Below are 25,357 nucleotides of genomic sequence, written 5' to 3' on the forward strand. Positions count from 1 at the left end.
GAGCTGCTCCATCCCTCTGCTCATCCTGGAGCCTCCTCTGGGCTCTCTGCAGCAGCTCCAGCTCCTCCCTGGGCTGGGCCCAGGCCTGGGGCAGCTCTGCAGGTGGGGACAGAGGGACAGAATCCCCCCCCTCACCTCTGCCCACACTGCTCTAGGTGCAGCCAAGGACACAGTTGGTTTCTGGGCTGCAAGTTGGCATTTCCAAGGACAAATCCAACATTTCACCCATCAGCACCCCCAAATCCTTCTCAGCAGGGCTGCTGTCCATGGTTAAGATAGGACAGGATGGACACCCCTGGTCCTTGGCTCCTTCAGTGTCCACCTTGGGACTCCCCAGAGCTTGCCTGAAGCTGCCCCAGCAGCTCCACGAGGAATCAAGGAGGCTCCAGTGGAGACAACATGAAATTTCCTCTTAATGAGACGTGAAGGCACTAAAGAAAATTCAGGAGAGAAAGGGAACTCAGTCAGTTATACCCAGCCCAGAATGAGCTGCTAATCACTGGCGCTATTGTGGGGACTACAATAAATCAGTGTCTGCCCTGGCTGCCTGCATCTCATTATGCACAAACATGTGGATGGAGAATGTCAGCCTCAATAGCATCTGTCATGTGAGCTCTGCTGTGTCCGAGTGGGCTGGAGCCTGCATGCTCAGCCAGCTTTGTGCTTTCCCTCTTTCTTTGTGGGGGATATCTATTTTATTCTGGAAATCTTGATTTGCTCCATCCTGTGGGTAGTAAATCTGCCCTTTCCTTGGATGGTTTGTGAATTCTGTGATGATAACATTGTGTTTAAGGTGTGGGGGTGAAATATCTTTCATGTGTGTCATATTTAGTGATTTTGTTGGTTTTGGTTGGCTTTTTTATTTTCTCCCCCCAAGTCCTCCTCCGTTTATGGTGCCATGCATATCACTGAGGCTAAGGCAACGCCTACATGTATTTTATGCAGCTGATCCATAGTGCCCATCGCTCAAGCATCACGGACTACCTCAGAAAGGCTAATTAATTTAAGCCCTGCAGCACCCCTTTGAGGCAAATTTTGTCAGTCCTGATAGATGCAGACACACGTTGTAGCTGCTCTTTGTTGTTTATTTTTAATATGATTTCTGTGCTAGAGAAGGGGGGATAATGAATAGTTTGTACTTTGTTAGGTAGTTGAAAAAATGTTAGGCTTTTGATAGCACTGAAATGAAGTGTGTAGCAAATTTTGGATTTTATTGCAGAGCCTCAGAGGTTCTTATTTTCTTTTAAAGCCTCAGCTCCTGGAGCCAAGTGAACTTGTGGATGTCCTTTTGTTCTTAGATGACTCTGTCTAGCTCATGTGGTTGCAAAATAAATTTTAATGTATTGTCTTTGCTTAATCTAAAATCTGGGATGCAGCTTGGCTAAGGTTGTTGGTTTGTTTCTTTTCAGTCTTAAAATTTCTGCAAGATTAGGGCTGGGAATACCAATGACAGAGTGTGCCTGCAGTTCAGAAGAGATTCTCAGAAATGACTGGTTGATTTTGTGTGCTTGTTCAAATTTCAGAGTTCCTCAGTCCCATACTATATTAAAAGGGTGAAACAAGGATAACCATCACCTCCCTTCTCCTCTATGAACAAACCAAAGATGTTTTTAAACATTGACTCATACTTTTTGTCTACGCTCAGTTTTATTAGAAAAGGCTTCAGCACATCTTTTTAAAATGCTTTATCCTCCTTTGTGTTTACACTCAATTCTGAGCTCAGCCTTTTTTGTCCTCGTCTTTTGTCAACACCAAACTTGTTTCCCTGATCATTCTCTCTTGCTCTTTCCACATCCCCTTCCCATTTAAATCCCAAGCTACATCTCATCTTAAGGAGTGATCAGAGGGGCTGGTTTGAGCTGCTTTAAGCCATGGACAACAAAATCTTCATGTCTCACTCCCTCCTACAGGAAAATTCTTAATTGTGGGGGTACCAGTTGTTCGTTCTCTGGGTCTGGATTGAAGGCACTTGAGATGGTGTTTCATGTTCAGACTCAGGTGTTTATTATTTCTTATCAGTAAAACAGTCTCACTGCTGTGACTTCTGCAGCTTTTCATTAGAAGGCACAAAATGGCCAACAATCTCTTGGTACAAGGACTTTTAAGACTAAACTCTCCAATCAAGAACTGACACCTGGATTATTTTCCCTTTTACCCAATAACTGATCCCAAAGAGCTGCAATGGGGACTTTTCTGCCCAATTACAAAATGCCACCCAAACCCATGGAGAAGAAGGAAGAAGAAGCATGAAGAAGGAAGAAATCCAGGACCACACCCTGTGCCCTCCATCTTGCTTCCATCCACAACATACTAACAACCCCAAAACCTCAATTTCTCACCAAGTGATGCACCTACACTACTCTCTATAATCTATTGCACACTTTTGTGGATTCTGGTCTATCTTGAAGTCTGGGAAACTTTCTCCATGGATGAGGGTCAAAGTCAGTGCTCCCTGGGGGTCAGGGCACCCCAGAGCAGACAGTGAAATATTCCTGGTGCCCTGGGTTTCCACACCTAATTCTTTAATATTTTTCTGGGGAGCAGGTGTTTTAAGCCAATCTGAGACCATGTTGTCACCAAGGGAGGGAATCACCCTTTTCTGGTATCCACTCTGACCATACCCATTGGAGTGGCTGCCTGATGTGGCAGATTGTTGTTTTTTCTTGCTATCTGTAGGTGAGGAACCTGATCTGGTTTGCCTCACAGCCCTGTGGCTTTGCCAGGGAGGCTTAGGAAGCATCCAGCCAAGAGCAGGGGAAAGTGTGACCATTGATTTGGTAGCAGTAGTGTGGTGGTGTTCACAGGGGTCTCAGGATGAGGGAAGAGACCAGGATCTGACTCCATGTTTCAGAAGGTTTATTATTTTATGATATATATTATATTAAAACTATACTAAAGAGTAGAAGAAAGGATTTCATCAGAAGGCTGGCTAAGAATAGAAAAGGAATGATAACAAAGGCTTGGGACTCACCAAGACAGTCTGGACAGCTGGACTGTGATTGGCCATTAATGAGAAACAACCCCATGAGACCAATCCCAGATGCACCTGCTGCATTCCACAGCAGCAGATAACCATTGGTTACATTTTGTTCCTGAGGCCTCTCAGCTTCTCAGGAGAAAAAATCCTAAGGAAAGGATTTTTCATAAAATGTGTCTGTGACACAGTAGAATCTCTGTCTGACTTAAATTTACCATTTAATGGCTCTGTACCTAATGTGGTTTCCAGGTCTCACTGAAAGAATGATCCTGCTTTGCCATCGTGCAGCTGTGATGGACCAGCCTGGTTATCTGAGCTAGATGGGGAAAGGAGGTGTCCCATTTTACCCATGTTTAGGCAATTTTCAGCCTAAATCACCCTCCCAAGCAACCAAACAAGAGGTCCCCTCTTAGGCCACTTTTCAATCATGGTGTTAATAAATCTGCCATCCTCATTTTTAAAGGTGCTAAAGGCTGTGGAAGGTTGCTGCTGCTCAGGATGAACTGGGCATTGTTCCTGTGTTTTCCAATACACAAAGCAGCTTCATGCTTCTGCTTATCTCTGTTCAGACCTGCACTCTGCCCCTACCTTGAAATCTCACAAGCTCTAAGACAAAGAGAGCTTTAAGCAGTCCATAATTCAGCCAAGACTCATGGGTTGGGCCAAAAGAAATTGGAGATGATCAGGAATTCATCTGCTGTGCAAATGTGGGCTTGGGCCAAAAAGAAATTGGAGATGATCAGGAATTCATCAGCTGTGCAAACGTGGGCTTGGCGGGTTTTCCCCCTTCCAGGAACAGATTATTGAAAAACTTTTCAGCAGGATCAGCTGTTTTGGATGGGCTGCAGCAGCATATCTTTCCCAAAAGTGACACTAAATTTATTTCTCAGAGCAATGCTCATCATGATTTTAAAACTGAAGATAGTTTAGACAAAAACTGCAATGTTTTATTGTTGTTCATTTGTTTAATTTGGTATGTAAATCACCTCTCCTTTCTTTTCTTTTCTTTCCTTTTTTTTTGGCAGTTAAATATTCTGGTTGACACTGGGAGCAGCAATTTTGCTGTAGCAGGTGTGCCTGATCCTGATGTCACATCCTACTTCGATCCAGAGCTGTAAGTACCTGTTCTGCACCCATGGTGGAAATTAGGGGGGGTTCTTTTGGATTCTGGCTCCTCCGTGCAAGACAGGATAATAAGGCAGCTCCTGGGGCTCCTGTGACATCCCATGGGAGTGGGATGTTGGCTGCCTGGTGGGAATTTTGGATTTGCCTGATGCAAAACCCCGCCTGACACCACGAGCAGCCCCACTGGTGGCAGCACAGCTGAGCTCTGAGTGAACATCAGCAGCACTAATTACAACTGGAGAAAAGAGAAGATGATTACAGGGTAAAAATCATTTGCAAAATCACACCAATTTCAGCCAATTTCTTACCTGAATAGAATTGCAAGGAATTGAAAGTTTCAATATGCTTTGCCTCTGTTTGAAAACAAAAATTAAAAGCTGGTAATTGTATCAGTTACTTGACATTTCATCCAGAAGCAAAATTACTTAGTCAAAACCTAATTTGTTGTTCAGTTTGGCCACAGGCCTCAATCAGTCAGTGGTCTGGACAGACCCTGATGAATCTGGTGATTTATAAAATACAGCTTGGTGGTTCTGGTGTTTGTTATGCACTAAATTTGCTGTGTTTAGCATAAGCTGACATTAATCACAGCCAAGCTTTGTCTGTCTGAATCACACTTCTTCCTTCCTTCCTTTCTGCCTTTCTCTAGTTTCAATTATTTCAGGTAAACTTCTCCAAAATGCAGAGTCTATCTTTAGCTGAAACATATGGATAAAAATACCAAGAGGGCTGGGAAACTGGGGAGTATCACCCTTCTCACTACCTCACATGTGTTTTTTTCCAGTAAGAAAACAAAAATCACTTTTTTCCCAGTAAGATGCACTGAGAATGGAGGGAGATCTATTATTTCCATGCTGCTTACTGCAGTAGCCTCACCTCCTGTCATATATTTAGAAGTTAATGGAGATATTACACATCATGCTGATATGATACAGGTCTGGAAAATCCAGAATTTTGGAGAGCTATTTCTGATACTACTTGATAGCTATTTCTGCTATATAGGGTTTTCCATGCCAGCCAGCTATCCCCTTCCATAGGCAGTGGCTAAAGAAAACTTAAATGCAAGAATTAAAAGCAGAAGCATTCTTTCTCCCTTGTCTCTTTAATGATGTTATTGAGACTGGAAGGACAAGGCCTCTCTCATCAGAAACAGCAGCAGCAGAGGTTGTGTGTGAGGAAAGACAGACTGAAATCATGTGAAGGTTACAGCCTCTGATCATGTTCTCAGTGGACATTGTGTTTTGAGAACTTTAATATAAGGTTAATAATGAAACCTTGAAGTCCAGGCCCGAAAGAGTTAGTTAAGGGTGCTTTGTAAAATTATTCAAAATCAAGTCATTATTTGATTTTAAGTCATTACTTAGAAGTCAGTCAAGTCCAGAGCAATTGCAGCAGGAGTTTCTGGTTTGGGTTGCACTGATGGAGTCCTGCAGTGGGCTCAGAATACAAACATTAGCAGACTCCTGGGTACACCACACTTCTTCCATTTTAAATATTTTAACTGCATTTAAATAAATAAATTGGAAGGATCCTGGCCCCAGTGAAATCAGGTAGATCTTTTAAAAATGTTGGTTGCAAGAAAGCTCTGTAGGTCACCTGGCACACATCCCAGATGAGCTGGGCTCTCACAAGAGCAGGTGAGCCATGGCTGGGCCCAGCCAAGTCCTGTGAACCTCTGAGGATGGAGGATCCATGCTCTGTTCAGGCAGTGTTCCATGCCATGCCACAGTCTCCTGGGGAGGAAATATTTCCTGTTGTCCAGCCTGAACCTCAAAAAATGTAACTGGTGCCTGTGGCAGTCAGCATGGCAGCCTCTCCCTTTGATGCAAATCTGAGTGTGCAGTCTGTCCTTCATGTAGGCTCTTGATGAAGATCTTCACAGAATCACTGAGGTTGGAAAAGACCTCCAAGACCATCCAGTCCAAGCTGTGACCAATCCCCACCTCGTCACCAGCCCAGAGCTCTGAGTGCCACCTCCAGGCCTTCCTTGGACACCTCCAGTGGGATGAGTCCACCACCTCACTGGGAAGCCCCTTCCAGTGTTTAACCACCATTTCCATGATGGAATTCCTCCTGGTGTCCAGCCTGAGCCTCTCTTAGCACAGCTTCTGTGTGTCCTCCTGTCCTGAAGCTGTTGCATGGCAGAAGATGCTGACTCTCACCTGGCTGCAGCCTCTTGCCAGGGCCTTGTAAAGAGTGAGAAAGTCTCTCCTGAGCCTCCTTCTCTCAGGCTGTGGAGTTTTTCCTCCACTCACAGCCCCTGGGGCTCTGCTTGTCATGAGTCAATGGCTCCTTTGGACCCAGGGGTGCAGCCCAGCTTCAGCCCACACCATGGCTGGTTTGTTCAGCCCCACATCCTCAGCTTCCAAATGGGAATGCCACGGGAGCTGGTGTCCAAAGCCTGACAGAAGCCAAGATGTGCTACAGCCACTGTTCTCCTCATCTGTGCCTCCAGTCCTGACGTAGAAGGGAGTGAGATGGCTCAGGTGTGATGTGCCTGTGAAATTCCTCGTTGAGTGGCTGTGACTCCATGACTGTCCTTCAGGTGCTTGGAAACAGATTCCAGGAGCTTTTACTCCTGACTGGAGGTGAAGCCCAGTCACCTCTACTTCCTTGGGTGCTGCTGCTTGTCTCTTTTGGAGACTGGCTTAGGGTAGACTTTGCCCAGCAGTCAGAACACTTTCCCTGGCACTGTGATTTAAACCCTGATGGCAACTCAGCACTACACAGACACTCGCTCACTCAAAACCCCACCAAAACCCCAGACATTTCCCCCTTCTTCCCCCAGCTGTACTTGCTGAGCATGGCACCATGGTGTGGGATATCCCTGGGGTCAGTTGGGGTCAATTGGGCCGTGTCCCCTCCCAAATTCTCATGCACACCAAGCCTGGCAGTGCTGGAGTGAGGGGGAGAAAAGGCCTCAGCTCTGTGCAAGAGCTGCTCAGCAATAACAAAAACATTTCTATATTTCAACTCTGTTTCCAGCACAAATCCAAAACACAGCCTGTGCTAGCTGCTGTGAAGAAAATTAACTCCATCCCCAGCCCAAACCAGCACGCTTGGTTGTCATGATTTTGCAGGGATGGTAAACAGGGGCATTGATACCACATCAGCTGGATCTGTAAAATAACCCAAGAGTGACCTTTGCCCACGTGCAAATGAGAACAACGACCTATGGGCACTTTTCTTCCTTCCTAGGAGGAACACTTGAGATTAGATAAAGGGGTTTCCTCTCATCTGGTAAACACTCCTGCAGTTTTTCCCTATATTGTCATGGAGTGCTTCCGACGTCTTAAACTGCAAGTTGAAGACAAGGGGGGAAGAAAGATGAGTAATTTGTTAAATTAATGGGTTATGAGTTATAGATGTGTGCTTATTAGAATATTCATGTTGTGTTGGAGAGAGTGATGGGGCTTAATTTCCTGGTGCCACAATCTTAGTTTAATTTTATTCAGATGATCAAAATCAGAAATTGAATTCATGATTCTTTTTTGACTGAAATTGAGGGGGGTGCATGGGAGAGGCATTATCTTTGTTTCAAAGGACCCAGAGAGTGTGTTTTTCAGGAAGAGCCCTCCTGGAGCAATTCCAGAACTAACTTGTTAAATTATGTTGTGTATCACATAATCTATGTGGTATAATCCTTCTGTTTAATTATCTGGCTCTTTCTTTACAAAGTGAGTAAAGCTGTTACCATGCAGTCTTTTACAACTTGGGCTTTTGAGTGGCTCTGACAAACCTTTGCTGTAAAAAGTTCTGAGTTTGCTGTGATAATCATGCTCTATAAGTCACCATGATGTAGAAGGTTTTGCAAAATTACCTGATTTCTCCTGAACTGAAAAGAAATCACTGTGTTTGTTTCTCGTGCTGTTGAAAATAACAAGTAGTTTTGTTGAGTACTCTACTTATGATAAAAGAGCTACTTAAACAGACATATAAAGGGATTTTTACACTTGAACCCAAGTGATCAGTGATGGCTCTGCAGCAGTATGTAAATCTGACATGCTCAGGGCTTTCAGTATTCAGGAACAGTATTCAGTTTTATTTCAGTAAATAAATAAAGAGTACTACTGCCTCACCATCTGAAGCTTCAGAAGCAAGCTGCTCAAGAGTTGATGTTTCCAAGAGATAGGGAGGTAAGAGAAATACAGGCAATAAATTGAGGTAATACAATAAGTTATATACCATCAAACAAAAGAAACAAAGCAGCTTGTTTTGCTGCTTTTGCAGTGTGATCCTGCCAGGATGGTTGTGTGCACTGTACAGGCTGTGGTTTGGGGTGAATTATAAAGTTTTTGTGGAAGCCCTGCAGATTAGATGGGACTTCTTAGTTAGAAATCAATAATTTCTGTTGTATTTTCATGTTTGCTTTGTCTTAAAGTTGTTTGGTGAGGTCAGTGTTACTCAGGGCTTCCTGCACATGCTGGATTTGCTGTTGCCACGTTGAGCTTGCTGCAAAGGGATTGTGACATGAGAAATAAGATTTTGGTTGTGTTTTGTTCTGTGCTGTGTGCTGGTAATGAGGATTAACTGCAAGAGAAAATTACCCCATTGCTGGTTTGCTCAGCTGGGGCTCCAGATCCATTGGAGGTTTGAGGACCAGGTTTCTGGTGGCTGCTTTGGAGAGAAGATAGGAGTGGGAAGGAGGTGGACAAGGGAGTAGGATTCCTACAGCACCATGATCTAGGAGCCCTTATTCCTTGCCTCTGTCTACTTTGTTCCTGCTGGAAGAGGTGAATTTCTTCTTTTCTCATCACAGCCAAAACAGATTGTTTGTAATTTTCTTTTCCGTGCTGTGTGTTTGTTTTACAACACTCGGCCCATGAATTACAACTAGTCTCTACTTTGACCTCTAAAGTTTTCTTCCTTTAGATCAGTGAGGTGGAAAGGTGAAAAAAACCTGTGGCTGATTACCTGCAAGAGGATGGGGAAGTGGTTTTGCAGAACAGAATCTAATTTGCTGCAAGATCCCTTCCCACGTTACCCATTTTGCTCCTTGAAGGAAGTAATAAAGTCTCCTCTTCAATATGACATTTGTGAGCTTTACAAATGAGATGAGTCTCTTCATATCCATTTCTACAGGTGGGGAAGCTGGGGCACAAGTGGTGAGGAAGGGACTTTTCTTGCCTTTCCACAGGAAAGGTCAGCAGCTGTGCTGGAAAGTGAATCCAGTCTTTCTGTGTCCTGGTCCTCTTCCTGCTTCTGGAAGAAGAGCTGTGTGCTGCTGCTGTTATGGTCATGCACTGCTTGTATCTGCACATTTGCTTCACTTTATTCTCCCAGCACTCAGTTTTCTCTCTGATTTCAGATGTTTCCTCTTCTGCTGCTCAGCCAGACACTTTTCTCCATGAAGAAAAGCATTCTCCCTTTCATTTCTTGCCCCCGCAGTTTCCCTTATGCTGCTAATTATTCAGACTCTATTTTGATTTATGAAATGTCCTGCCAGTGTCACAGAGGTGTTCTGAGGACCCTGCCTGTGCATAGATGTTCTTTTGTGTAAGTGTCACACAAATGCAGAATCACACAGGAGCAGGGGAAGTGAACAGGTGCGGGTAATACTGCTATTACCTGGAACTCCTGCATTTTGAAACATTATCTCATGCATTTCTGCTGCCTTGGATGTTAACCCTTGAAGGGTTATGTTTTGGGAATGTCAAGAACTGCTTAGGGTTAGAGCCTGGCCTCCCTAAGCCAGGAAGAGTCAGTTGCATGGTGCATATGGCCAAAGTGTCCCTCAGGAGAAACTCTGAATTATGGGACTTGTCCATGTTGCCATCTGAAGGTTGTTCCTTGTTATAATAATGAAAATTATTCAATAATTTCCCAAATTCATGCTGGTGAGCTCAGGCACAGGGCCTGTGAAGCCACTTCATGTGGCTGTTAGATTAAAGCTGGAGTGAACAAAGTATCTGCACCTGATAAACCCTTGCCCTTTCTATTGTTCTACACATGTAAAGATGCTGTTATAAATTTATTACTTCCACCCCTCCCTTAATTTACTTTCCAAAAAGCTGTGAAAAGTCTCTTGAGATGACCTGAACGTGGTCATCTGTCTCTTCAGAAGAGGAAGCTGTGTGCCAAGGAGAGGATCCAAAGTAAATTGTGAGGGATCTAGAACTTTTTAAGCTCTTCAGTAGAGATGTGTGTGGGAAATGATAACAATACTTGTGGATTACAGATCTTTAAAATGAAAAATCTATTGAAGTTTTTACTATTTTTTAAGCCTTTTAAACAGGATTCAGTTCCTTCTTTTGCTTGCCATACTTAACTGCTCCTTTGCTTTTGCTTCCCTGGTCTAGAAAAATTACTTCCTTTTCTCCTCCAAGTCAGTGAATCATTTGTTAATAATATCAAATTCAACTTCCTCATAGATAGGTCAAACTGCAGATTTAGGAAACCTCTGTCTTACTGCTGGTACAATAATATTCTAATTTACCCAAAAAGTATCTTTTAGGAATATTAATGAGGTATTAGTCTACAGCTATTCAGTTAGCTTTGCATTTCAATTTTAGATTTAAATTCAGCAGCTTTCTATTTTCTAGTGCCATTTAATACATTCCTTCTCCAGTTGAAAAGTGTTGCTTCTATGGACCAGTTTGAGTTAGGGACACTGCACTAGGTGACAAAATACCTTAGATTCTGGTGGTTTTTGTAAAACACATTGTGAAGATCTGAGTTATTGATGGCTTCTGGATAAAAATGGGGCTTTGACTTTTGGTGTTTTTTCATTTCTGCTTTTTCCTGATTTTAGAAGCAGTATGAATACAAATTTGCATACTTAATTTACCTTTTTTTCTCCCTCTCTGGCCAAAATTGAGTTGAAATACATTCTGTTGTCTTGCATTGTAAATGAACAGCCAGTGCATCAGTGTGTCCTTTCCTTTTAAAGGTCAAGCACATACAGATCTCAAGGGATTGAGGTGACAGTGAAGTACAGCCAAGGCAGCTGGACTGGAGTGCTGGGCACAGATGTCATCACCATGCCCAAAGGACTCTATGGCAGCTACACCATCAACATTGCCACCATCCTGGAGTCAGAGAACTTCTTCCTGCCAGGGGTTAAGTGGCACGGGATCCTGGGTCTTGCCTACGATGCCTTAGCCAAGGTAAACCATCCCTTCCCCCCAATTGTATTTCACAAGGACAATAAACAGAAATGTGTTAAAATAAAGCCAGCAGATGATCTGTCAGCATTAGGCTCTACCCTTCCAGCCACTCCTTCCTACAGATCTTCTGTCTTTGTTCCAGAAAGAATAAATTGGGTTGTGGTGGTACCACAGTCCCATGTGAGGATTTTGGCTTTTCTGGTGATAGAAATGCTGATTTTAGCTCCTCTGGAATGAATAGTTTTTTACAGAGTTTGTAGGACCAGAGTGTGGTTGTGGGATGTGTGTGGAGGGAGGTTTTAGAGCTCTGAGGATACTTCTGAACACTGGTCCGAGGCAAAGTCCTCAGCAGTTCAATCTAGGACATTCTCTGTTCATCAAGTAAAAGTTGAGGTGTGCTGGAGGTGAACTGTGGGTTTCTCTGGGTCTGGAGTGAAGGCACTTGAGATGGTGTTTCATGTTCAGACTCAGGTGTTTATTATTTCTTATCAGTAAAACAGTCTCACTGCTGTGAGTTCTGCAGCTTTTCATTAGAAGGCATAAAATGGCAACAATCTCTTGGTACAAGGACTTTTAAGACTGAACTATCCAATTTAGAACTGACACCTGGATTATTTTCCCTTTTAACCCAATAACTGATCCCAAAGAGCTGCAGTGGGGACTTTTCTGCCCAATTACAAATTGCCACCCAAACCCATGGAGAAGGAGGAAGAAGAAGCATGAAGAAGAAACCCAGGACCACACCCTGTGCCCTCCATCTTGCTTCCATCCACAACACACTAAAAATCCCAAACCCTCAATTTCTCACCAAGTGATGCACCTGCACTGCTCTCTATAATCTATTTCACACTGTTGAGGATTCTGGTCTATCTTGAAGTCTGAGAAACTTTCTCCATGAGTGAGGGTCAAAGTCAGTGCTCCCTGGGGGTCAGGGCACCCCAGAGCAGACAGAGAAATATTCCCAGTGCCCTGAGTTTCCACAGAGGTGGATGGATAATTTCAGAACAAATATTAGCTACAGTATTTACAGGAGCACAGAACCAAGCACATCCTGCTCCTCTGGAGGCAGGGAATTCAGGTGGAAGATTCCATTAAAACCTGAAGTTTATAATCCAAAATGTATAACCTTAAAATCTAAAACTGAAAATGTGATTGGAAAATGACAAAGTTACCATTTTCAACCTTCACATCCCAAAGTGAGAATGGAGAGAAAAGGGAGAAGGGAAGGGAGAAGAGAAGAGAAGAGAAGAGAAGAGGAAGAGAAGAGGAAGAGAAGAGAAAGAGAAGAGAAAGAGAAGAGAAAGAGAAGAGAAAGAGAAGAGAAAGAGAAGAGAAAGAGAAGAGAAAGAGAAGAGAAGAGAAAGAGAAGAGAAAGAGAAGAGAAGAGAAAGAGAAGAGAAAGAGAAGAGAAAGAGAAGAGAAGAGAAAGAGAAGAGAAAGAGAAGAGAAAGAGAAGAGAAGAGAAAGAGAAGAGAAAGAGAAGAGAAAGAGAAGAGAAGAGAAAGAGAAGAGAAAGAGAAGAGAAAGAGAAGAGAAGAGAAAGAGAAGAGAAAGAGAAGAGAAAGAGAAGAGAAGAGAAAGAGAAGAGAAAGAGAAGAGAAGAGAAAGAGAAGAGAAAGAGAAGAGAAAGAGAAGAGAAGAGAAAGAGAAGAGAAAGAGAAGAGAAGAGAAAGAGAAGAGAAAGAGAAGAGAAGAGAAAGAGAAGAGAAAGAGAAGAGAAAGAGAAGAGAAGAGAAAGAGAAGAGAAAGAGAAGAGAAAGAGAAGAGAAGAGAAAGAGAAGAGAAGAGAAAGAGAAGAGAAAGAGAAGAGAAAGAGAAGAGAAAGAGAAGAGAAGAGAAGAGAAAGAGAAGAGAAAGAGAAGAGAAAGAGAAGAGAAGAGAAAGAGAAGAGAAAGAGAAGAGAAGAGAAAGAGAAGAGAAGAGAAAGAGAAGAGAAAGAGAAGAGAAAGAGAAGAGAAAGAGAAGAGAAAGAGAAGAGAAGAGAAAGAGAAGAGAAAGAGAAGAGAAGAGAAAGAGAAGAGAAGAGAAAGAGAAGAGAAAGAGAAGAGAAAGAGAAGAGAAGAGAAAGAGAAGAGAAAGAGAAGAGAAAGAGAAGAGAAAGAGAAGAGAAGAGAAAGAGAAGAGAAAGAGAAGAGAAAGAGAAGAGAAGAGAAGAGAAAGAGAAGAGAAGAGAAGAGAGAAGAGCTGTTCTCAGACTGTGCTTTGGGTAAGCAGAGCACTCAGGGCATTTGTTCTTCCCTTCTTCCAAGGAATTCAGGGTTGTTGGCTTCTGAGGCTGCTCTGGGCTTTGTGCAGTGAGAGCACTTGGCCCCTCTGACCTCCCTGCACACAAATCTGAATTACAGGGAAGTTGCAGCTCTCCAGTGACTGCAAAGGAAAACAGGACCTGCAGTGTCAGGAAGAACCTGGCCAGCACCCAGCTGGAGAGAGCCTGCTTGGTATGAAGATATTTAAGAGAAAAGAGAGGAAATTTGGGCCACTCAACTCAAAATTTGTTAGAATTCAACAGTGCTGAAAATCTGAAAATCTTGACTTTAAAATTCTGCTTTTTAACTATGGGAAGGCATAAAAGGCAAGTTACCTTTGAGTGTTCTAATAACACAAAGACTTTCCCAAACAGAAATTATCAGTGAGAGTTTCTGCCAAGCTCAAACTCTGTTTGAGTTTGGAAACTGCAATTGAACATTACTCCTGTGTTTTAGGGATTTGGTGGCAGCAGCACTGACAGTGGTCAAGAGTAAAAATGTTTTTAAAAACAACAGAAACAGAAAAATGACAGATATTGGGATTTTAATGGCTTATTATGTCTAGAACTTTCATCAGCTGCTTGTCAGAAATTCGATTTACTCATGAAAAGTGGCCTTGTTTGAATGATTTGCTGGTTTCTGCAAAGAAACTTTCTAACGAACCCTGCAATTCTTTTTGTTTGTTTGTTTGTTTGTTTGTTTTGCTTTTCAACACCTTGAAGCCTTCCAGTTCTGTGGAGACATTCTTTGATTCCCTCGTGAGGCAGGCAAAGATCCCCAACATTTTCTCCCTGCAGATGTGTGGTGCTGGACTCCCTGTTTCTGGAAGTGGTACCAACGGAGGTAGTCTTGTGGGTATCTGTCAATAGGAGAGGGAAAATGTATCTTTGTTCATCTCTCTCCCTCTTTTCTCTGACTATCCTGCTTCTGCCAAATTTAGTGTTTAAAGATATTTTCGTGTTTTAAATATGTTTTCTATTTTTTAAAAGAAAAGCTAAGCCCTTAGGCAAAATTTGAGTGTTATTTATTTTCATTCTCAATTCTATTTTTTTCTTCTCTCAAGTTTGAGTAAACTTTTCATCTTTTAACAAAGGAAAACATGAATGTTGTGGTGTTTCCTCAGGGCAGCTTCTGCTATATTTCTCAAACTGAGTAGTCCCTTATGCAGCTGATAAATTTGTTCAATCTCATCAAAATGCTACAGTATTTTTGTTTTATGTGATGTGAAAAGGGGGAGAAGAATCAAGGGTCTTTTCTTTTTCTTTTTTTTTTTCTTTTTTGTCAACAACACATTAAAGGGAAAACTCTGTAGATCAGATCTCCTGCTTGCTGTCACTCTGGGAAGTCTTTCTGTCATCTTTAGTGGGACCATGAATTGGCCCATTCTGTATCTGGAATTGGGAGATGGAATTACTGTTCCCAAATGACGCTGAAATAAACATCTCAGCACAGGAGCTGATCACAAACACTTATTTTGAGGAGAATTCACATATTGTGAATGTTTTTTGTATAACTGAAGACCAAGAGAGATTTTCTTAAGTTTAGTTCAGAGTCAGAGAGTCCACAAATGCTCCCAGCCCTCCTCAGCCTAGGTTTTGATGGAAGCCAAAAGTGATAGCAGTGACAGGATGGGATTCCATTTTGGATGTGTGTAAGAAAAAATGAAATCTTCTTGGACAGTATTAAAGCTTTTCTGATCTGATAAAGCAAATTATTCACATGTAAGTTTATTATTCTGTCCCATTTTTTACGTTGCCTAGATTTATCCACTGGAGATGCTGTTTTTTAAAATTAAAACAGTGGAGTTTTCATAATAGAATCAGTGTGAGGTTGTAGGTGAAAATGATGATAATTTGGCCCAGTATGGGAATTCTGTTTGAAGCACAGCTTGTTTAATGTTTCACACTGCTCTATTACTGATAGAGAACTTGACACTAAAATCCTAACAAATGATGCTAAATTAAAACTTTGATGCCCCCGAGTAGCACAAATTAAACATCCCCCTTTTTGTGTGCACCCAAAACTAAACACGTGGGATTTTAAATTGACTTCTTTTCTCCTCTCCCTTAGGTGCTGGGTGGAATTGAGCCCAGCCTGTACACAGGGGATATCTGGTACACACCCATCAAGGAGGAGTGGTACTACCAGGTGGAAATCCTCAAACTGGAGGTGGGGGGACAGAACCTCCAGCTGGACTGCAGAGAGGTATTGGCCCTGCTGTGCTCCTGTCTCTGTGAAATGCAAGTTGGGCTGAGGAAAAGACAAAAAACCCATTGGTCAGTTTTGTCTTGGCAAGCAGATGTGCTTTGCAGTGTCCTGAGAACTGAATTAAAGCAATTCTGGTCAAACAAAGGAAATGGGAGGTTTTGGGGTGACCCTGTGGAGCTGTCTGAGCTCCCAGCTCATGATGGCAGTGGACAGGAGTCACCCTGGGTTGCTTCCTAAAGTTCTCATCCTAGGCTGCCTTTTTTATTTTGTGTTCTTGCAATCAACTTTTGCTCTCTTGTGGCTGGCAGTTATTATTCCTGATGGATAAGCTTTCTGTTCCTATTAGGAATAATGTTCTGCTGTATCTAGATCAGTCTAATGAGGCTGTGCTGTTGCAATTTCTATTCCAAAGGCATTTCTTTTTTTCTTTTTTTTTTTTTTTTGTGGAGGATATATGTGTATGTTTGTGCTTTATCTCTTTCTTACTCTTGCTTGTTGGTATTCATGTTTTGATTTTAGTTCTGTATTTTTTATGCCCCAATTTCTTTAGACATTCTAATTTCATTCTACTCTGATGCTCTTAGTTGGAGATCAATGGGATGTGATAAGTTTAAAGTTTTTATAGTTCATATAAATTAAGTGAAATTCATGATTCCAGTATTACATGTGCATAAATATTATATTCCCATGCAAAATATTGAAATCATATTGCCATATCAATTATTTAACGTGAGTCACAGCATCTTTCAACTCAATAAGCAGAACAAGGTCTATTTAAATGCCTCTCTCTATTGTGCTGTTAGGAAAGCAAAACCACTGGTCCTTTAAAACAAATGTTTGCTTTTCTTTCTTGCCTTAAAAAACAGTCAACATGTTTTTTGAAGGGGAGCCCTTCAGTGCTTTAATACATGCTGTTGCCAGAAAACAACTCACTGAAAAATTCAGTGGTGTGTCAGGAAAGTTTCCTGTAATTGTTGCTCTTTTCTGAGCCAGGGGTTGCTCTCACTGCTGCAGAAGGATCAAACCTTCCTGGATCAAAGGAGACCTTCCCACAGAAATTCCACAGAAATTCAGAGGAAGAGCAGTAAAACAGGAGCGGCACAAGTTTGCAGAGGATGCATGATTCACTCGAGGATGAGGAGCCCTGTGTGCCCTCTCTCCTCTCTGTTGTTGCATAGGAAATGGAACATTTGTTCACAGCCATCACCAGGGACTGCTCCTTTCCTTGCCAGGGAAAAGCTGTCCCCTTGCTCCAGTGCTGGGAATGTGTCCAGGGCTCCAGTACAGCTGGGACCCTGAGCTGCCAGAATTGCACTTTGCACTGGTAAATATTAACCAGAAAAGCCAAGAAGGCAAAACCAGCTGCTCAGTCCCCATGTGAGCAATCCCACTACTCCCAGATTTTTGTACAGGTTTATATCAATGGTCAGCCCTTTTAACTACTTTTTTCTTTTTCCAAGTGGCGGCATTCCAGGATGCCAGTGATTGTGTATTTTGTGGTACAAATCTGCTAAAATGGACTCCAAAAGGCCTTGGCATTTTTTTCCACTCCTTAGAAATATTTCCAAGTGTGTAACAAATTATTTCCTGTTTGCTTTTCTGTCAGCTCTGTATGGCAGCCCCATAGCAGCTCTTTCAAAAAAAATGTGGAAATAACTGTCAAGAGTTTCTTTTTCTGACTTTTTGGTGGGTTTTATTTTTGTCACTGCCCTGAAGGGACTCCATGTGACTTGATAGCATCCAAACCAGTGTATTTTAAAATCACTTGCTGTTTGACCTCTTCCTAAGTCGCTTAGGCTGTATATCATCCTGTGTCTTATGATTACGCCATAAACATGTCACAGCTCAGTTATATTAATCCTGCTGCCTAAGCTGGCAGCAAAAGTAGTTAATGCAAATAGCTGCCACTGCTACTTGCCTTTCTCCCCCCCCCAACAGTTAATCATAGTTTTTAAGGAGTTCATGAAAAAAGATTTACCCTTTTGAAAGTTTATACCTCATTGGCTGTATCTGAAGTTTGCTGAGATCTCTTAATTTTAGGGTTGAACAGCATTACAGTAATAAGAGAGGTGTTTGCTCTCTTATGGGTGGTTTTTTTGTGCAGATTTTAAGGCAGCAAGACAAACTTCAAGTTTCTTTGCACTTGTTTTTTTGTGTGTTTTAGGGCTTTTCAGCAGACAGGGGATAAAGGTGTGACATTTGTACTCTTAAGCCAGTACAGACATGTAATGATGCCTAATTTTCTCTGCTTATTCCTATGTTAGATATGCCAGCCATTAAAACAGGCTGCTGTGTTTAAACTAGAACTGTTCTCATGCTAGCAGAGACCCTGATTCAGGGCTTGGAAGCTGCATCAGGGTGTTTAACACCTCTCTACTGAATATCAAAATGCTTTTGCTCCCTCTGAGAGGGGCCAGAATTCACTTTTTTATAGCAGTGAGACCATTTGCACCAGCTGTGGTGACACAGTAATTTCCTGACCGGTGCAGATAAACCCACTCTTGTGTCTAGGCTGATAGTATCTTGCTATTTTTTTATTTTATTTTTTTTTTTTTTCCTCTCAGATTTCACTGGAATTGAAGCTGTCAGCTGGAGAGAGCTGCTGACAAGTATGACATGCAGTTCTGGGAAGGCAGCTGCCAGAAAGGAGCAGCTTTGTTCTGCTCAGGAGACAGTGGGATCTGCATTACAGTAACTACAACTTCCCTCTCTTTTTTCTTTCTCCCCTCCCCAGTACAATGCTGATAAAGCCATAGTAGACAGTGGAACCACTCTGCTTCGACTGCCAGAGAAAGTCTTCAGTGCTGTGGTGCAGGCGATAGCTCGCACATCCCTGGTAAGAAAATGCCATGAAACCTGCTCAGAAATGTGAAATTCCTCTTCAAGGATCACAGGGGCTTTGAAAGGGGGTGTCAGCTCTGCTGCCTGCCTTGCAAGTCGTGGGTCTTGCACCTGAGGGGAGCAGAACTTTCCCTGGTTTAGCCTTGTTAATAAGGGAGAAATGACTGATGGCTTTTGATGGAAAGGGAGAGGTGGAAAAAAATAAGGGAGGAGGGAAAAGGGGGGGCACAAGTGCAGACAAGAAGTGTGAGTATGGAAATGCATCAGAAATAGGGCAGAAATGGTGTATTTTATTCTAAGCATTTCAGAAACACAGACATAATCCCTGTTGCTCTGATTCAAAGTATTAGGAGTGCAAAACTCAGTCTTTTCATTCAAAACAGAGTGTTTGTAAAGTAGGAGAACCTGCTGCTGCAAGCAGTTCCTTTCCAAGTATAATTCTTAGTGCTGTCTAGAATAAATGCCATTCATTAGGATTATTCATATCAATAAAGCTGCTTTTGACCTTCATTATTGAATTATTTATGTTCAAATGCATCTTTCTTTGGGAACAGAGTGGGCTTTAGCAGTAGGGCATGGGGATGGTGGAGTTCTCTGTGTGCACAGTGGCTGAAGCAGCATTTTCTGCTTAATAAAAACTATTCATAAATTTTTGTTCAATACAAGCAACAGCACCAAGAAGGTTAAAGGGGAAGAATAAACACCAGCTATTTCAGTGTGAACAAATTTGATATTTTTGTCATGGACTCACAATCAGACAGTGGTTGTTGATGCAAATCACAGGGAACACAGTAAAGCAGCTGCCCCAAAGACAGTGTTTGCCTGTGTGCTGATAATTCAAGATTGAGATCCTTTTTCCTGCTTGATGGAGAGCAGAGATTTGGCATGAAGTGTCCTTCACTGCCTGCAGATGTCCAGGATCTGAAATAAATGTACCAGTTACGAGTTCTTCTCTTTGCACAACACTTCAGTGTTGGCTGGAACAATTTCAGTCCCTGGGCTCAGAATTGAAAGAAGCCAACCCAGGAGCTCTTGAAATGTCACCCTATGGATAAGGAATCCTCCTGGGGAGTGCTCACAGTGATCCACACCCCCCTCTGATGCTGGTCAGGACATTTGAACTGGGGCCTTCCACCTCCCAAGGAAACAGTGGCTAGATCTATAAGGTATTAGAGGGGAACCATTCACTCTGCCTAAATTTTTTTTTCTGTCCTATTAAAAATGCATAAAGTAGCTTTTTTCTGAGTTCTTTTTAATCTCTAGGACCCCTTTCCCTCCACACAGCCCAGAATTTACCTTGACAGCTCTAAACAAAGGAGATAAGTCTGCTAAATAAGAAAAGTAGTTACAGGGTGCAGGGATGGGATTCCAGCTGTGTAGGAGCAATGTCAGGAAAATGGGTATTTTCAGCAATTGTACAGCTCTGTGCTTCTGGCAGGAGATGTACCACTGAAAAAAACATCATCTGCTGTAGTCAGACACACTTTTCTGACCACAGGTGAGCCAGGTTAACAAGTTCCTGCTCCTCATAGTTTGTTATGAGCACCCCAGCCAGGTGTTATTTCCCTCTCAGACAAACTGGGATAACTGTGTGTGACACATTTCTTTATTCAGCTCAGTTCAAAAACAAGGCTGTGAGCTCTTCAGTGGTGCAGATGGTTTCTTAAACTTAAATTATTTGGACTGAAGGCTTTCAGGGAGCAGCTGTTATGATGCAGTTTGGTGTTGAAGGGTGATGATTTTGGCAGATGGGCAGAAATGAGCCAGGGAGGGGGGACACACCTACTACACCTCACTGAGCTGAAGTCAGGACAGCAGGAATACAATGTTCAGTTAAAAAGTTGAACAGAAGAAAGCTCAGATAATCCTAAAATCTTCCTTTTAATAGCCTTTTGGGGATCATGCTCTCAAATCTCCCACAGGCATTGCTGCAGTGTGCAGAAGGAGGGGAAAGAAATGCAGTGCATTAAGCAATCTTTATGGGAAATTAAAGCAGGCACTTAAAACTGAGCACTTTGTAGGCTTGGCCTGACCTGGCTGGGAGGTACCTTGCAATTTTTCTCAGATCTGCTTTTCAAGACCAAATGGAAAGAGAGGAGAACTGTATTTCTCAGCAGGTTTGGCCTGGGACTCAGCTGTGAGGGAAGAGCGTTCTGCCCTGTGCCCAGGGATGCACTTCAGCAGGAGCTGAGAGTTCAGGGTAAAAGGCCTGTTCATGGTGGGAAATCTCCTTGTTCACATGAGTCTGTGCTTGCTGAGGCCCAAGAACAGAGCAGAGCACCTGGAAATGGGAAGGAGTTGTGGGAACCCAGAACATCCCTCTGGCTGTCCAGGATGGCCAAGACCCCTGCCAGGGGCTCAGAGACCCTGGCACAGAGCCCAAGACCCCTGTGGGTTTGATTATGACCCATGGAGCAAACTACCAAACTTAGATGAAGATCAGCAAGCCACAACAGTTTAAGTAGAATGACAGTGAATTTATCACAGGGTGGAAAAGTAGATTTTGGGGTTTTTAGAATGGGGGTTCAGGAGGCAAGATGGAGGGATCTGGGCATGTCCAGCCTTTCTCCTTCTTCTTCTTGGCCTCCATCTTCTGCTGTGATATTGGCACTTTTAGACTGATTTAGAGTAGAAGCTCACTGTCTAACACAGGTGATAGGCATTGGAAAGCAATTGTAAACATTGTACACGTAGCTTTTAGTATAAAAAGATAACACTGCCCCAGGGGCAGGCAGAGTGCCTGGAACTGTCCTGCTGTAAGGACCACGGCAGGACAGGAGAAAATTTTTATAGCTAAGAACAATAAACAACCTTGAGACTGAGAAATGAAGAGCACTGACTCCTTCTTCAAGCGCCGGGCTGAGAAAAGAGACTTTCCAGCTTTTCTGGGGATCACTCTGACCAGCTGGAGATCCCAACAGGAGTCTCTGTGCAGCCCTAGCAAACACATCTCTGGCAGGTGTGGCAATGGGTGAGCGCCTGTCACCTGTAAAATGCCATATTTTAATGAATGAGCTGATGCTTACAGAATAATCCATCTCACAGATAAATACAAGTGAGGAGAGTGCAGAGGCTGGGTTCCATCTTCTTCCTTCACCCAGATGGGAGCCTTTGGCTGTGCAACCTCAGACCAAGCTCCTCCCTTCTGCTGCTTTGTGGGGGAACAAGAACCAGCCAAAGAAATGCAGTAAAATGAGGAAGGCTTTTGCTCAGATCTGGCAGCAAATCAGCTTCAGGGAGCAGGAACATTGAGCAAGATGTTTGTCTTAGCCAAACAAGCTCTGTAGGGGTTGGCTTTTTGTTTTGTTAGTTCCATGGATATGTTACAAAATACTGTTAATCGGTTTTATTTCAAAAGCATGTCAGGTTGTACTGGTAGGGAGTGACAGGGCTTCAAAAGAGAAAGAGGGTGTGTTTCTTTCCTTTACAGCAAACCTTGATCCCCTCAGATGCCAGGAGATTTTTGGCTTAGCCCTTGGCTTCAAGACTCTGAAGCTGAGTAAGGAGCTGTAGGTGCATGAGGAAGGGAGGTGACCTCACTATCTCATGATACATTCACGTGGTTTGTGTTTTGGTTTGTGTTTTTTATAGAATGTAAAATGCAAAACCATTGGTGTTTGGTCAGAGGGGAGGGAGGGAGGGAGGCAGTAAAATCCCACTGTGGAAGTGATTGCTCAGGGAGGCCACGTGTTCACTGCAGTAGAGGAAACAATGGGACAAAAATGGGGAGGGAAGGGAGAGCTAAACTTGTTTTTTCCTCTTCCCCCTTCTCCGGGTCATGCTGGGTCATGACACACCTTGGTTGGGGTTTGGGTTTTTGCCTTGGTCCTTAAAGAAGCAGCTCAGATTTGTGTTCTTGAATTTCTCCATGGAAATGAAAAGTATCAAATAGTGTCAGTGGTCATTCACAAAAATCTATCAAAATGGCTATAACCTCCAAGTGTAATTTTGTTTGGTTGGTTTGTTTCACAGATACAAGAATTCTCTTCTGAATTCTGGACTGGTACACAGCTTGCATGCTGGGATAGAAGTGAGAAACCCTGGTCCTTATTTCCCAAACTCTCCATTTACCTGAGGGATGAAAACTCCAGTAGGTCGTTTCGGATCTCTATCCTACCACAGGTCTCTTTGTTTATTCATCTTTGCATTTATTTTTACTATTATAGAATAGTAAATAGTATTATAAAGCACATGCTCTTAAAAAATAAGAGCTATTTTTAGCAGTAACAGGGAACTGGCTTATTGAATGCAAAGGAAACCTTTTTTAATCAAATTTCAAAAATCAATTTTTAAATATGGAAAATAACAAACTCGTCAAACCTAAAAGCAAAAAAGAAAGGGACAAAGCACAGTTTCCCTCTCAGTGCAGTCCATCTAGTTGGGAATTATTTTTTTTCAATTTGTCTGGAAAAACAGGCAAGTTTTCTGTTTTGTTTTCATGAGCTTTGGCCACATCAGATGTCAATACAGAATGTCTCTGCTCGTTTTGATCTTCTCGTTTGGGGAAGGGAATTGATTTGTTTCTTGTGGCATTTTGAGTTGGAGCACTTCTTCTGAATATGAAAATCTTGGCAACGACCCTTTGTGAGCTCTTCACCAGCTTCTGTAACTCGCCTGGTTTATCTTTTATTAATATTCCATCCATTCCATTATATTTAGAATATAATGTGCCACGTTTGTTCTCCTTTTCTGCCTTCTCCTCCCACTGTCAGTTGCAGTACAGGCTGGTATTGTCTAACATTACTGATACATTCTTTTACCTCAAGGGACAGGCAGGAGCAAAGGAAAGAATGAACCTATTAAGTACATTTTAACTTGAAATACAGTAAGGCCTTATGATAAGCTTTCTCTGTATTGATCACGTAGCTTGGCAATCATTCATCTTCCCCAAGGAGACAGGGGGTGAAATGTGACTTGAATTTATAAAATTTAGAACCTTGCAGCTGACACTGAATGCTTTGTGAATCAACTCCATCCTAATAATTCTTTTAATAACTAATTATTCCCTAATTTGAGTTCATCTCCCAGGTTCTGCCTCAGCCATCCTTCCCTTATGGAAATTATGGTAAAAAGTGAGAATCTCGAGAATTTGCTGTTGACCTGCATGTAGTGACTGACTGTGTTCAACCTCTTTTTAGAATCCACAAGCTTTAGCTCTTTACCTGCCTGTTAGCTTTGACCAGTTTTAAATCATGTACACAAATCTGTTTGCCCCTATCCATTCTCCATTTCCAGTGGAATTTGCGTGCCTGAACTATAAAAATGAAAAAGTCTGAACTTCGACCTGCTGTGAGGTGTTGCTTTTTATACTCTGGCTTTATTTTTATTTTTATAATATATATAATTTTTTTTTCATTTTCCTTTTAACAGCTTTACATTCAACCCATCCTTGTGATAGGAGATAATTTGCAGTGCTACAGATTTGGCATCTCCTCCTCCACGAATGCTCTGGTCATTGGTGCTACAGTCATGGAGGGATTTTATGTCATCTTTGACAGAGCCCAGAGGAGAGTGGGCTTTGCAGTGAGTCCCTGTGCAGGTAAGAGAAAAATTTCTCAGGATTTGGGGAGTGAGGAAAATCAGAGAAAACACCTTTGCCACATATCTGTTGGCAGAAAGTGTGGGTACTCCTGCAGTGTGAAGGGTGTGTTTTAAAGAAATTCCAAGTTATTCACATTTCAAACGAAGAAAAAAAAAACAAGAAAAGGAAACCAAAACTGTATTGCAACATCTTTTGGGATGAACTGAATCAGGCTCAGCTCTGGGTATCTGTGCTGGGTTCTTCCCTCTCACAGAGATGATCTTTCTGGGACATCTGTCTGTGTGTGCATTTTCCCCGACATTTATATCAGATGAGTCCCTGGTTTTTTTTTTAATGCAGCTTCATTTTGGGCTGGTTCCTGCTCTGAGCTGTGCATAAATGGATTCTTCAACCAACTCTTGAAGTGTGCAGTGAAGTGCCTTACTCACACTATTCTCTTAATGTAAATTGAGCCTGTTCAGCCCCTCAGAAATTGGCAAAGAGTGAGCTGAGGTGAAAAGGGGACTCACATTAAGACTCTGTAGTCTTTGTGTTAATTCTAAACAATTACTTTTCTCATTGTGAGCTGAAAGCCATTAATTTATCAACTAGCTGCTGAGGAGATGTGAGGAAGCTCATGTGAAGCTCATCATTTCTGGCTGATTTTACCGTGCTGGTTAACTTTCATGATTTCTCTTCTCTCACCAAGGGTAGCTAAAACCCAAAAGCTTTGGGGTTTCCTCCCCTTATTGTTCAGACATGGCTTTGACATCACAACTGGGAGAGCAGGGGAAGGATGTGCACCCATATTCAGGTCTCTGTCCCAAACAGGAATGGTCTGTTCCTGAAAAACATTGTCTCACCTGAGGTTTGCATGAGAAAAGGGCTGGAACTGGCAGCGCTTCTTTAAGGTTTTAGAGAAGGTAAAGGCAGTTAGGACTGGAGTGCTTAATGAAGGGGAAAACAGAGATACTGGCTGGCTGAGCTGTAGCTCTAGGGCAGTTTTTTTAATCTCTTCATTGTTAACAAGCTCAGACTTGTTGGCTTTGAGCTCACTCCCAGAGAAAATCTGGATATGGATATGAGTTGCTTTATGGACACTTCTGTGAGGTGCCAGGCAGTGATGAAAGACACATTTTGAATGCATCTGGCAGGAGAGTGTAACTGGACAAACGCTGCAGGCCAGGTTTTCCTGCCTTTCATTCTTCCTGGTGCCTCCTGACTGCAGCTGGAGCAAGTGTGGAGCTGCCTCCTGCAGGCATCAGTGTGGGGAGGAAGAGGCATCAGAGAGAGCACATGGACCATGCATGGTCAGCAGGGGACACCAGGCAGC

At 42.6% G+C, this 25,357-nt stretch overlaps 1 protein-coding gene across 1 annotated transcript in view; it reads left to right on the forward strand.

Moving 5' to 3' along the window:
* BACE2 (beta-secretase 2) overlaps positions 1-25,357 on the forward strand; it is a 57,463-nt gene that overhangs the window by 21,287 nt on the left and 10,819 nt on the right. The window contains exons 2-8 of the mRNA XM_036385543.2: positions 4,003-4,091; positions 10,992-11,208; positions 14,177-14,305; positions 15,525-15,659; positions 18,397-18,498; positions 22,476-22,625; positions 23,874-24,042. Of these exons, the coding sequence (XP_036241436.1) occupies positions 4,003-4,091; positions 10,992-11,208; positions 14,177-14,305; positions 15,525-15,659; positions 18,397-18,498; positions 22,476-22,625; positions 23,874-24,042 (991 nt within the window). The remainder of the gene's footprint in view (positions 1-4,002; positions 4,092-10,991; positions 11,209-14,176; positions 14,306-15,524; positions 15,660-18,396; positions 18,499-22,475; positions 22,626-23,873; positions 24,043-25,357) is intronic.

The sequence above is a fragment of the Molothrus ater genome, chromosome 2 (genome assembly GCF_012460135.2).
Source record: "Molothrus ater isolate BHLD 08-10-18 breed brown headed cowbird chromosome 2, BPBGC_Mater_1.1, whole genome shotgun sequence".
In the NCBI taxonomy this organism is placed as follows: domain Eukaryota; kingdom Metazoa; phylum Chordata; class Aves; order Passeriformes; family Icteridae; genus Molothrus; species Molothrus ater.